This window comes from Drosophila sulfurigaster, chromosome 3 (genome assembly GCF_023558435.1).
Source record: "Drosophila sulfurigaster albostrigata strain 15112-1811.04 chromosome 3, ASM2355843v2, whole genome shotgun sequence".
Taxonomy (NCBI): domain Eukaryota; kingdom Metazoa; phylum Arthropoda; class Insecta; order Diptera; family Drosophilidae; genus Drosophila; species Drosophila sulfurigaster.
This window is the reverse complement of record NC_084883.1, coordinates 37,580,504-37,593,973: the sequence shown is the minus strand read 5'-3', so window position 1 is coordinate 37,593,973 and position 13,470 is coordinate 37,580,504. Positions and strand designations below refer to the sequence as shown.

Below are 13,470 nucleotides of genomic sequence, written 5' to 3'. Positions count from 1 at the left end.
AGGCACACATTGTTTGCAGGATCAGCATTGAGATCGGCTTGGGGATCACGTCTTTATGGCCAATTTATGCGCATTCAAATTATGCCCTTTCACGCTGTGAACAGCATTTTTTTACAGCACTCGTAAGCAGTCAAAATATTTGTCTTTAATGGTCAATTTTGTGTGCAATAAAATTATGAGAGGATTACTCCTTTTGTTCAAATTTCCCTTATTGATTGTAATGTATGCAATTGTCCTGGATTTTTTGGTCCACGATTTCATAATTTTTATTTTCATAATTGTTGGTATATTCCTCATTAATTGATATAAGGCTCAACCATCAGTTTAAAATTCTTTTAATGATCAATTATGCAAGAAAATTTTGTTTAGATTAAAAATAATTTAATTAATCTATTTTATATGCGTATAGTCGGATAGTATTCATTTCGCTTTACCTTGTTACGTTCTATGTTCTTAATAATTTATTTTAGAACACAAACATTAAGTTTATCATTTACCACGTTTAATTTTTGACTATTTTACTTACAGATACTATTCAAAATTTAGTGGTATGTCGACTTACCGTAGCTGGGTCCTGAAAATAAATAACAAAAGTAATTATTAGTAATTGGCTAAATGATTTATTAAAATAATGAATAGAATATTATTTTAAGAATCCAATATATTATAATTATGAATAGAATAAAATGAAAGGCAGATAAAATAACGTAAACGGTATTTAATCTTAAAATTAGACAAAAATTCTAAGTAGAAAAAAAGTATTCTACTTATAGTAGAAACTTGTCGCAATTCAATAATCTTTCAGAGAATATATTACTAAAATGCCAAAGAGGAATGCTGTTAATGTTATTTCTAAATAAACGGGCATAAATGACATAATTAGTGCCGTCATTACGTATGTTAAATCCTAATTAATATGCTTAGACACTAACCGCACAAGTCGCCAATGTCCACAATGAGATCACTGGAAGTTTGTTGTTGTTCTTGTTGTTGCTGCGAGAGCATCGTGTTGGGCATCGATTAAAATGAAACGCAGGCAACGCAAAAGTTATTTGACGTATGAGAAATAAATGAATGAAAATCGGATTCATTTGGCATCGATTGCTGATTTAATTGTCTGACTAATTGAGAGATTTTTTTGCACTGGGCCATCTGTGAACTCCCAGGACGCACATTCGGCCTAGTTGCAGCGTTATTTGCTCCATTTGGCACTCCGGCCGAGGCTTAATGACTTGATTTGGCAAGCTGATGAGGTGCGGTTCCAGTTGCTTTCCTTGGGTTGCCAGATTGCTGCCCGTTGATTAGTTCACATTGGTATAGCCTCCGCTCTCCGCTCACCTCCCTTCACCCCTTCTCTACCACTACTCGACTGGCTTTCTCTCTCTCACACACTGCGATACAGATACTGAGATACAGATACGGATGCAGTCGGAGAGTCAAAAGCTGTACGTGCAGAACCGCCAGTCGACGACGACAATGACTTGCCATATATGCGCACTAGTAGCCGTAGCTGGGCGGCTGGTCACAAAAACCTTAAATTTCATGCAGAATTAATTAACTTCTGGCTGGTGGCGCTGATGCCGCTGTCGCTGCCACTGGCGACTGAGCGAGGAGCTCGGTTCGTGTCGCCGCCGTCGTCGCAGTAGCTGCAGCCGCCCAAGTTGCGGGAGCTTCGTTTTTGATACCCGCCATCGAGAAGGACAGAAGGGCATTATCTATAAGTGAATTGCTATAAACAACTCTATGAAACATAATACTCATACCACATAAAACTCATAAAACAGGTTTCTCTAAAATTCGAAATTAAAATTGAAGTTCTTAAAGAAATTGCAAGATTGTTTACTTTTTCTCCAAAAAAACAATTTAATAATTTTTTGCAAAAAGCACTCAAGCCCATTGAACACATGTTTAATATTTCCTAGGATAAATTAAACTGGAAAGTTCCTTACAGAAGTATTTTTAATGTAACTTCCTATTTTAGCTTGCTTTACTACTGTGTCTTTTAAGCAAGCTTTTTATTTGTTAAAAAAATTTGAATTTGTAGTAAACGAGAACAAGTGTTTAATAGTATATTGAAATACTTTTAAACTCTATAAGATCTAACAAACACGGTTATTTTCAAGAAACAATAATATTGTTAATTTAAAGTCAGTTTATAAACATTTATTCATAAGAACAAATATGCTATTGCTTTGATTACACTTCAGCATTTTATTATCTACCCTGCTCTCAGGTATATAACAGTCGAGCATACTCGTAAGGAACTTTCGTTACTGCTTCAGTTCTTCTCTCGCTGATATTTTGATGGCTGCCCAGACAACATGGGAACACACAGAAGCGGCTGTGGCTGGAGGATCGCTCTGGAATTTCATTGAGAAACGTGCCCCGTACTTTGGGACAACGGCGCAGGTCGTGTCCCCATCGCTCTGTCATGAATTGTAGCAGCAGCCTGCACCCTGCACCCTGGACCCAGCATTGTGGCCACATCTCATCGCTGTGGCAATATGGTTCACTCACTGCAGCGTGCGAGTGTACTTACTATACTCTCGTATTTATATTTGTATGTGGGGGATCGTTGTTTGTCTCGCGGATCTATCTGCTGGCGCCATTTGCTACCATTGGCTGGATGGCTGACTCGACTTGTTGGATGGCTGACTTTGCTGGTCCGTGTCGCAATTTAATTACAAGCATTACTATCACAGGAGGCGGCAGTAAGATTTATGCAAAAGAATCAACGAGCAATATAGTGCTGAGCAAAACGAAGCGATAGTTGGCTATCGAAAGGTTGCTTAGCAAAACGTCGAATAAGTTTAAGATAAACAAATGTTTAAAACAAATTAAACTGAGAAAAAGATGTAATTCTTTTACTATATTCTCACATTTAACATTTTATATGATGCACTCTATATTTGTCAGCTCTATCGTTCTACCAGTTAAGGATCCCATTGTTGCTTTCAAATGATATCACGATGGTCTCTTTATTGGATGTCATCGTTGGGAGTCAGTCGCCGTTTTTGTAGTTTGTTTGCTGTGTGTTTGTGTTTTGTTTTCTTTTTCGGGATGCACAACTCAATTTGCTGTTCGTATGTGTGGATGAATATCTCACAAGTACGAAACGGAATAGCCTATTAAGGGAAAAGCACTTGTCGGCCACGACTGCTGGCAGCTTCTTTAAAATCGAATCACGTCTGTCCAATTTTGAATGGAGGAACCCGAGAGTAACCTAAGACTCTCAGCAGTTCGACCAACTTTAAGAGCGTTCCTCTGATAATTTTAGCTCCCTTGTAGGCGATTAAGTTAAATGCCACTAAACTAATTTAAAAACGATTGTAAAAGCAATCTCGCTCTCACTCTCTCGCTTTCAGTTGCTTGGCGATAGAATTTCTTGGGCAAACTCGCGCCAAACATCTTGTCTTCCTCGATATTTGCTGCACTTTGTCACGTACTGCAGAATTGTGGTCATCAAGAGTGCTGTGCTGACCAGCTATGTTTATACACTATATAGTATAGTATAGTAAAATAAATACATGTGGTGGCTCTGGGCAAGATTGCTTTTTCCATATGGAATTTAATTTGCGTTACCCTCAAACATGTAATAACGATGCAATTTCATTTTAGCAATTTACCCCTTGCTTGTCTTGCCTGACCAGAGTTGCCCCCACACACTCACACACACACACACTTGCCAGTGTTGCCTGCCTTTGAGCGTATTACACATGCGATAATATTCGTTGGTTTGTTTTCAGTTTTGTGTTGCGATGACAAAGAACTCTCGTTATGCAAAATACCTGCGAATATTACACAGTTAAGTTTACGATTTGATATATTGCTCGCTTTGTGGTTGTTGTTGTTTTTGTTGTCGTTACTGTTGCTGGCGCCTAGAAAACAAAACACAGTCGTGGCCTGCAGTAGGCTACGGTTGCTGTTGCTGCAGCGGTGGCGGTGGCGGTGGCAACCTGTTGCGCATATGGATGCCCCGCGGTTATGGCAACCATAAAACCTTACGAGCTGAATAACAAATACACGTACGGCATGATTAATTTAAGCACTTTTACGAGCTCTCTTCATGGCCCTGCTGATTTATTGCCGGACCGTGCGACGAATTTGCGTCAGGGAAACAAAAAAAAACAAACCAAACTCCACAAGAGGTCCAGTTGTGATCCGCGGACGGATTTAAAGGCCTCAATCCTTGCTTTACGATTGGGTTTTAAGGGGCGATAAATGAAATTAGGGGCTTAGAATAACTGGTCGCAGTTGGACGCAAAGCACTTGTTCTTGGCTATAGATTTTCTCTTGCTATCTACAGCAGCTTGTAGGCGTACTTTCAATGAGCGATGCCTATTCTCTAAACCAAGTTAACAGTTTTGTGCATTTTGTTGTGCAACAAGTACACAAAGCTGGGCAAACACCATCACAACAACAACAACGACTCGAAGCAAGGCGACTGGCGCATGTTGCCATCAGACGCATTTACTATTTTGCATAAATCATAATGTAATCTGCATCTGGAAATGAAAACAAACCGAGTCGAGTCGAGTCGACTCGAGTGGAGTCCAAGTCGGAGTCGCGTCGAGGCGATGCGAAGCGAAAATGTCCAAGCTTTTATAATTAACTGCGCGGGCACAAACTGAAGACATTGGCAGGCGACATGCCGGGCACAGCTGCAGGACCTCTCTCAGTGGTTCCACAAGCAGTCACAGCCACAGCCTTAGCTACAGCTACAACCAGCATCAGCATCAGCTTCAGCCTCAGTCAGCGACAACAAGCGCATAAGTTTCTCAATGAAGCATGGACCCTGATATATATATATAGATATACTCGCACTTATACATATATACGTACACTGGGAGAAATGATCTATCTATAGCAAAAGTTTTGCTTATTAAAATTTAAACACAACCTGGCAAGATTTCATGGAACTTGTCAATGCAAATCTTATGATATTAGCTCTATATTTTGTTTTTTATATGTATAATCTATTGCTATGCTATTCAAATTAAATTTCAATGAAAACTTTTAAAATTCCTTTATGTAAATATGTAATACATTTTAACAAATTTCGTAACGATTTCATTTATCATCAAAAATCTTGTTTTGTTTTGATTTTCATTTGAATTTTGATTCATTTTTAGGAAAATTAACAATTGAATTCCCTTTTATCTAAAGTATTTAAAGTCAGTTTAAAAATCTAAGTTTCTTTGGTTATTTTATTTTTTTCTGGGATTTGATTCTACAATCAATTCAATTATAATAAATATATTGAAAACTTTTATATTTAATATTTTAATTTTATTGTCTTGTTTTTATATATATTTGCAGTTTTCAGAAAATTTAATTAGCTAGAACTTCATCATTCCCACTGGTCTGATATTTATATTTTTGATAAATTTATTGACATTTAATCATGTTTATTGTTTTCTACGTTCCAGAATTCTATATAAAAAAGTTACTTAATGTGTTTAATATATTTCATATATATTGATTGATATATGAAAATCAATCCTTTTGAGTTGGTTTGTGAGTATTCGATTAAAAAATGCATCAAATTTTAACCACATATAATTTAAAAAGTGAATTTATTGAGTCTGACTTTATTAGCGACTTTTCTCTCTGTGTAGATACAGATGAGAGCCGTCGCGGTCAGAGATTCATGCCCAAAACGAAGATGAAGTCAAAGTCGATGCAAAGAGACTTGGATGTGAATGTGGAGGACGACTGGATGGCATGGATAAGCCCTCACTTCGTCTTCGTCTTCATCTGCAGCTTCATCTGTTCATCTTCCTCTGCTTCTTCTTCTTCTTCTCTCGTGCGCAATCGCAAAATCTACGCAGTGTTTGCAGCACAGTGCGCGGTCAACGGGCGCCTGCCAAAACTACGGCAAAATAATTTATGCCCCAAGTCAGCGAAGCGCAGCCACAAGCACACAGAGCACACAAGAGTACAAAAACAACACATTGGCGCAACATGCTGCATGCTGCAGACCGCAGAAGCAGCGGGTTGGATGTTAGTCCCAGTCAAAATCAAACAAAAATTATAAATTAATGAAATTTATGCACAATAAAATTGCAAGCGAAATTATTAATGCAGTCGTTCACGCTTTAAATGCACCCTAAATCAACGAACAAACGGCACAAAATTATTAATACGGCCAACAGACATGCAGCTTCGATTCCTCTTCTCCTTCTCCTACTCCTCATCCTTCCACTCCAACTGTAACTCCTACTACAAACTTCTCATCCTGCTGGCTAAGAATCAGTTGGCGCTAGGGCCGCAGACCGCAGTCAAGTGAAGCGAGAGCAGCTTCTTTTAGGCGCCGGATATGTTCAACTTCCAAGACATGCGTCTTGTTACATTTACTGCACAACTACAACACTGCGATCTCTCGCTCTCCTTCTCCTTCTCCTCCTCCTTGAGCTCCTCTCAAACCACCTGCCCACCATTCGCAGATATAGTATGCAGAAATCATTGCGATCTGTTGCCACATTTGCCACTTTGAACTGGTTGCATGTCTTGCTCAATGCCTCAATGGTTATGATGATGCCCAGACATCAGCATGATGATACAACGCGAACAGCTTGAATGGGTATTAGCTATTTATGTGATATTTTTATGGTTTCAACAATGTTTATGGCTTATAATTGAAAAATTCTAGTCTTCAAACTGAACAAGTTTAGTTTCAATGGGAAATAAATTAATTGATTTCACCAAAGTTACTCAAGCGCTTAATTAAATTTTGTATTTTGAAATATTTGGCATTGAAATAATTTATATTATTAGTAAATTTGTTAAATGTTCAAAATAAATTCACTAAAACGCATAAGGCACACAAAAATCAAAGTCATAAACCAACTTAAAGAATATTTATCTTAATCAGAGAATTTCGAATAAATAACATATATTTATACTACAAAAATATGAAAAAACGGAAATCATTTTTTTTTATTACTTTTTTTCTTTGATTTTGAGTAAGAGTGAAGTTATGAAATATCCAATAAAATTGACAAATGTACAATTATTGATTTCGTAAATTTATTATTGCAACTTCTTAATAAAATAGATTAATATCATTAGGAATGTAATGGAGTCTCAGAATAAAGAAAACCACATATTAACAAGTGTATTATTGTTTACTTGCTTTCGCTTTAAAAGTTAAATACAGAAGTTAACACAAAAAAATGTGTTCAGCATTCTCCACTCTTATTTGCGTATTAAGTTCATATCAAGATTTAGTTCACATTCAAAAGAACCCAACAAAAAGTTTGTAACGTATTCACTTTCCGACTAATAATTCGGACATTTCTTAATTAAACGGTTGAGCATTTCCACATTTGGTCAACACATTCATATAAATTCATTGAGAGTGACAAATGACGTTTATTGCGTGTAGTTAATGTCTAATAAACTAGTTTATGGGAATATAGTCATGTTTAATTTCAATTTCGTTGAAATGCCACAATCTAAGATCATCAAAAAAACAGGGGGATCCTCTACTACTTGGTTTGCTGCTGTTTTGGGTTTAGATTCAAGTTAGATTTCTCAAAAATAAGTATCTCACCCAAAAGCCCTTTCGCAACAGAGTTATTTAAATTTTACAGCGAATTTTTTGTATATCTGACTATACGAGTATATATTTTTTGGGTTGGAAGCGAAGACAGCTTTATCTTATCGCCCGTCGAGTTGAGTTGAGTTTTGAGGTTTCCCTTTAACGAATACATTAAATACATATATTATTCCGGGAAATATATGTAAATAACCCGCCCCGCCTGAGCACTCCATCTTCATCTCTCTCTCACTCTCTCGCTGGGTTTGTGTGCGATAGTTATCGCTTCGTTTTTTTTTTTTGTCGTGGGCAAGTTTCGTAACTTACGCAGAAATCTTGCGTCGTATAGTGGACACGGCGTCGTGTTCAAGACAGGTAGCGCTCTATTGGGTCCATATCAGCAAGCTAAAAAATTAGTTCCTCAACGATGACAAATTAGACGTCATTAAGACAGCGTCTCTCGCGCTCACTGACTTTGGGGCCCTCTGTTTTCCTGGGCCAACTTAAGCAGCAGATAATGGTCAACTGGGACTGGGACTGTGACTGCGACTCTGACTCTCAACTGTGACTGTGACCTCATCCTTTCTGAGAAAAAAAGTAAAAACGGCGCGGTACGTGCAACAAATGGGCATCCTAGGGCTGGAACTGTTACTCCATATTATTTATGATAATCTCGATTTTGTGTGGTAGCCAACTACCAAGTCAGCTCGCGTCAGTCATTCAGTCATTCTGTCCTCTCTTTCTCAGCCACTGGGAACGCTGTGTGTGGCCCTGATTCGAGGGGCTCTCGCGCCTCTACCTGTTGCCAGTTGCCAGGCCCCCAGTTCAGATTAATGTGAAGTGACATGCTTAAGTAAATGATCCAGAAGCTTATCCGATAATGGTCAGCATATTTGTTAAATGCTGTACTTGCAATATTCTTTTTGGTGGTCCATCTAATTGACCCAAAAAATTGCCATAAATCGAAGAGTTTTCTGCTCAGGATATTACACAGCGAAACAATCACGAAGAGCAGCTAGACCAACACGAGTGGCACAGAGAAGAGACTCAAGAATCGTCTCCAGACGGTACACGATTAGCCTTAAATAGGCTCCACAATAATCATTTGTTTTCGGCGGCCCCACCAACAATGCAGCTGGGTTGCGCATCGATAAGCCAAGGAGTGCGGCAGGTGAAGAGGAGTTACCAAAGATTCAGCTTCTCATGACCAAGTCGCAGGGCCACCGCAGTTGCCAGACAACGTTGTCGTCGTCGTCGTCGTCGTCTTGGTCGCCGTCTTCGATGTTGCTGCTGCTTGCAACGGTTGCAAGTTTTGCGACAACACGAAGATTAGCATGCGTGACTAACAGAATTTTGTTATGCCTTCCAAGTCGTGTGCTGTTGCTTCTGCTGCTTCAATTCTTTGCAGTCTCTCTTCCTCTTTACCTGAAGTCTTTGCCCAACTGCTTTGGGTAATCGTTTCTTAATTTTGCTAATTAATAATTAAATGCACGATAAGCCTCGAAGATTCTGCGCTAATTAATTAAGCGCACAAAAGAAAGTATACTGCAAATAATTGAAGACTTGTCAGCGAACAAGCTCTTTTCACATACCATCCATAGTTTCAGGCTTTAGTTTAAGATGATTTGCCTTTTTAATTTTTGTTGCATTTGTTTTTTATTTTGCTGTCTGTTTTTTTTTTGTGTTTTTGGTTGTGTTTTTTTGACCGGAACCTTTTTTTTTATTGACAAGCAAATGCACTCAAGCCGAATATGTTGCCCCGAGTTGGAGTTCGACTTGCCAGTTGCCGGTCAATGCTTTTGCGCGCGGATCTTACAAACATTTTAGTCGGCGCGACTTGTAGCATTTGCCTCCACTGGACGCGCGCGTCTCCCTTTGGCACAAAGTTGATTTTCGTAATTTATGATGTCGTCGCCATCTCCGTCGTCGTCGTCGTCGACTCTTCCAAAGAGATTCAGATTTTAGGCCAAGGCACTGCGTGGGACGTCTGTTTGGGCCTCAACTACAGCAACAACAACAACAACAACAACGAGGCAAACAGCTTCTCTCCTTTGGCAATCACACACAAATCGTATGGAAAACTATTATCAGAAGTTTTATGTTAATTTTTAAGCATGTTGCCTGTTTGCTTGCCTGCCTGCCTAACATCCTGTGCTCACTCGATAGATACGACAACGAAAGAGAGACTTTAGGAGGAGGCTTGGCAGTGGCAGCAGCAACAGCCGCAAGTTGCAAGTTGCGAAATGTAATCTTTTGTCATCATGTTTGACAGAAACGGTTGTCGCCCCAAAACGCACCTGTTTCGATTCCCTCATTAATTATGCATAAATCCCTCTCGCAGTCGCATTTCATTTTGTATTAGAGCGTTTACGAGTTGGAAAACAATCTTTAATGCCTTGCTTGTCAGTCACACCCTCTTAAAGTCAAATTGGATAATAAATACACTGCCATTTGTCGTTTATCTGCTTGTAAAGATACTTCGCAACAGCAAATAAAGGATAGCGTTGTTAATAACGCATAATAAAAACGCAATGCGTAGTAGTTAAATGACAACATTGTGCATATCAGTAATGAGTGTGTCGACAAGCAGTGTAAAGTAGATAAACGCTGAACTGCTTACTTTGGTTATGTGAGTAAGCAAGCAGTACCTTTTGCTTGTTTATGTCAATTAACCTTTTGCTCAAGTGCAGCTTAGCAAACACTCTCGACATTAATTGAATTTATGTTGTAACTAAGCAAAACTATAATTAAGCCTAGTTAGGAATACAACGTAAATTGAATTATGCAGCCCTATAAATAATCAATAACTGCTGATCATAATTGTTGACTATTACAATAAGCATCTAACAGCAAAATATTTTCAAATTTAATTCGAAAAATATTCATAAAACAATCTTAAGTAATAATATATTGAAATGTTATTAATTCGGAAAATAGTTTTAAAATATTTTCACTGATTTTTATAACTTTTATATTTATAATATATATAATATTATATGAATTTCTTATGTTTCTAAATAGCCTTTTTACAAGCAGATTCATTTCTCTTTTGATAAAAATCATTTCATTGCTTGCATTACAATCTGAGTTTTGCATTTAAAAACAATAATTTTGCAAAAATAAAACAAGCTTAACGAGCGTAAAACAAATGTTTGTAAGTTCAACGCATTGTTTATGTATGCTTTTGTTTATGAAAATGCACTTTTAATTTGATAGTACGCATTTTCTTTTCTTTTCAAAGTTGAATGTGAAAACAGAAGCATGGCTGATAGCCATAATTGTGAGTGCAGCATACATTTGAATCAATAAATAGTTATGCATATATTTATGTGCTGACTTACAAGCGCAACCTCAGCTAATGTTGTAAATAAAAACAAGACTATTGTGGTTGTAAAAAAATGCAAAAGGTAACGATGCCTTTTTCTTATTAGTATAAATAATAAATGGCTTTACTTTGGCGCACAGACAATGCGTGGATTTTTCAACAAACTGGGCACAAAACAAATATAGGCGTTACGATGGGCGTTTTTAACAAATGTTGTTCGATGTACACGCAGCATTGTGTTGGCCCCGCAAGAGTTAGTAGTGACCACAGAGCAGAGGAGCAACAAGGAGGAGGAGAGGAGAGGAGATCATTGGGAAGTCAATTTGAAAAATCGATTAAATTCGAATAAATGTTGAAGGATGGAGTTAGGCAGATTTAAAAACTCATAACAACGTGGCAACACCTTCTTTTGTGCTCAGTTCTCTCATTCTGTCTCGTTGTCTCTGTCGACACGGAGGTGTGCAAAACCATGTGTGGGGTAATCCCCATCATCTTCCCCAAACACCTGGGTATATCTCTGGCTGTTGTCGTTGTCGTTGTCGCTGCCGCTGGCGATTGGTCAGCACAGAGAGGAGGAAATATTATTTATATTTGTTTTGCTAAATTTATGACCCAAACGAGGACAGAGGCAACTCAGAAAGAGAGAGAGAGAGAGATGGAGGCAGTTATTGACAAATTTCCGGCGTGCCAGAGGACAACAACGTGTTCGGTAGCTGGCGCTAGTACATGGAACGGTGGCAGTGAAGTCGACAGGAACACGGATTCGCCAAAAGCGAAACTAATCAATATATTCCTCCAATTAATGCGCGCATCCTCATCCACATTCTCTGGTCGTTGAGTGGGGTCCAGTGTTGATTGCTTTGCATATATGTACATATAAGCATATAAGCATTGCATCTGGGGATGGCGGCATTAATAATCTACAATATCTGATTTGAGGAGTGGAGATTGTGTGGAAATCTCACACACACACACACTCACACTCTGGCAATCCAATCACAATGCATTCCATTAAACGTGACAAGTTGCTTGTCCAAATAAAGCCACAGCGACCCCATCAAATTCCAGATCGAAGATGCGCCCCAGGATCGTGTTCAATAAAATGCAAACGCCGTCTACCTCGACTTCAATTCGAAGTCCATCTCCATCTGCAGTTTGGATTGATTGTAATCAGCAGTTTTGTCCAGTTGGAATAACAATGGCCAGCCAGCAGTCAGTCATGAATCCATCTTCGTCAATGCTTCTGATGCGCTGTGATTGTGACTCTGAATGTGGCAAGTAAGTTAGTCAGTGACTTCTTGGTGGTTAACATGGCGCCTGAGTTTGTCGTTTTGGGAATTGCCATCAGATCATCAATAAGATGATCATCATCAATGACTTTGACGCTGACTCTCGACTCCAACTCCAACTCAAACGCGGATGCTGTTGCCCCATTGTCATTGTTTTTCTTTTTGGTTTTTTTCTTTTTTAGTTGGCGGCGTCTGCAAATGCACGTCATTCCGCGGCTCATGAAATGTCACTCAAAGCCATCCATCCATCCATCCGTCCAGATTGCCAAAGTAGGTGCTCATCCACCACAGAGAGCGAGAGGCCAAACAATTCAATTGGAGTAGCGAATAAATCACCCAGAATGACGCCGTGGTTCCTTGGCTGCTGATCGTGAAGCCTTCGAATTGGCTTAGCCATGGCTCTAAGCATTTCCTTTTGATGCCCTGTAGCCAGCGACTGATCAAAAGCGGGAGAATTCACTAATAGAAAAGTGTGTCACAAGCTGAATAAATTTGACACTCAGCGGAAGATTTCTATTAATAAGTTAAGACATTTAAAGTAATTGGTTTATAAAATCAATAAATGATGATTGAAATGAATTGTCACAAAATATAGAAGTTTCAACTAAATAAATTACAAGTATCTTTTTGTAACTTTTTATGTATGCTTTCTATTTAGATATTTTATTTAATTACATTTGTTTTCTACTTCAATTTTTTCATTTGAAATTTGTGATGACTCCAACAAATGACAATGAATCAGTATTTTGTTTGGAGAAATATATACAACATATGAAATATATTGCTCTTTGTTCTTTTCAATAATTTTGTTTTAATTTTATTGAAAATTCAAATTATTGTGTCTTGTCAATTGCGCTTTTGATTGTAATTCTGATTTAACAGTCTTTAGTTGAATGTTTAAACTAATTTTGAAGACTAAGTTTAAATGTAAAAAAATAAACTACTAATTCAATGTTAAAATAAAAAAATTTATTATAATTAACAATTAATTTAGTATTATAATACTTTGAAGTAAACTTAAATCGATTTAAACCTATTGAAACTCATTTGCATTGAGTACTTTTTCCGGACACGTCGTATTTAACGGTTGTGCCAAATCTTTAAGAGAATTTGCTGTTTGTGGTTTTTGGTCTTTGGATGGGCTAAAAAGAAATGCGGCCGTGGCACAGGAAATGATCGCGGCCATTTGAGCATTTTATTTTGTTTACGATTTTCGTCGTAGTTATCTGGGAAGTATTTCGAACGTCGCTAATTTGACGACTGCACGATTGCATCGACTTGTTGGAGAGGAAGAAGAGACCGTTTGCTGTTGACTG

At 38.1% G+C, this 13,470-nt stretch overlaps 1 protein-coding gene across 2 annotated transcripts in view; it reads right to left on the bottom strand.

Moving 5' to 3' along the window:
• LOC133841784 (uncharacterized) overlaps positions 1-13,470 on the bottom strand; it is a 36,807-nt gene that overhangs the window by 6,987 nt on the left and 16,350 nt on the right. The window contains exon 4 of one of the 2 annotated variants that reach the window (XM_062274513.1): positions 484-574. The exons of the other annotated variant lie outside the window; for it this stretch is intronic. Coding sequence (XP_062130497.1) covers positions 536-574 — 39 coding nt within the window. The 3' untranslated portion in view covers positions 484-535. Of the gene's footprint in view, positions 1-483; positions 575-13,470 lie in introns of those variants that run through there. 2 annotated transcript variants of the gene reach the window in all.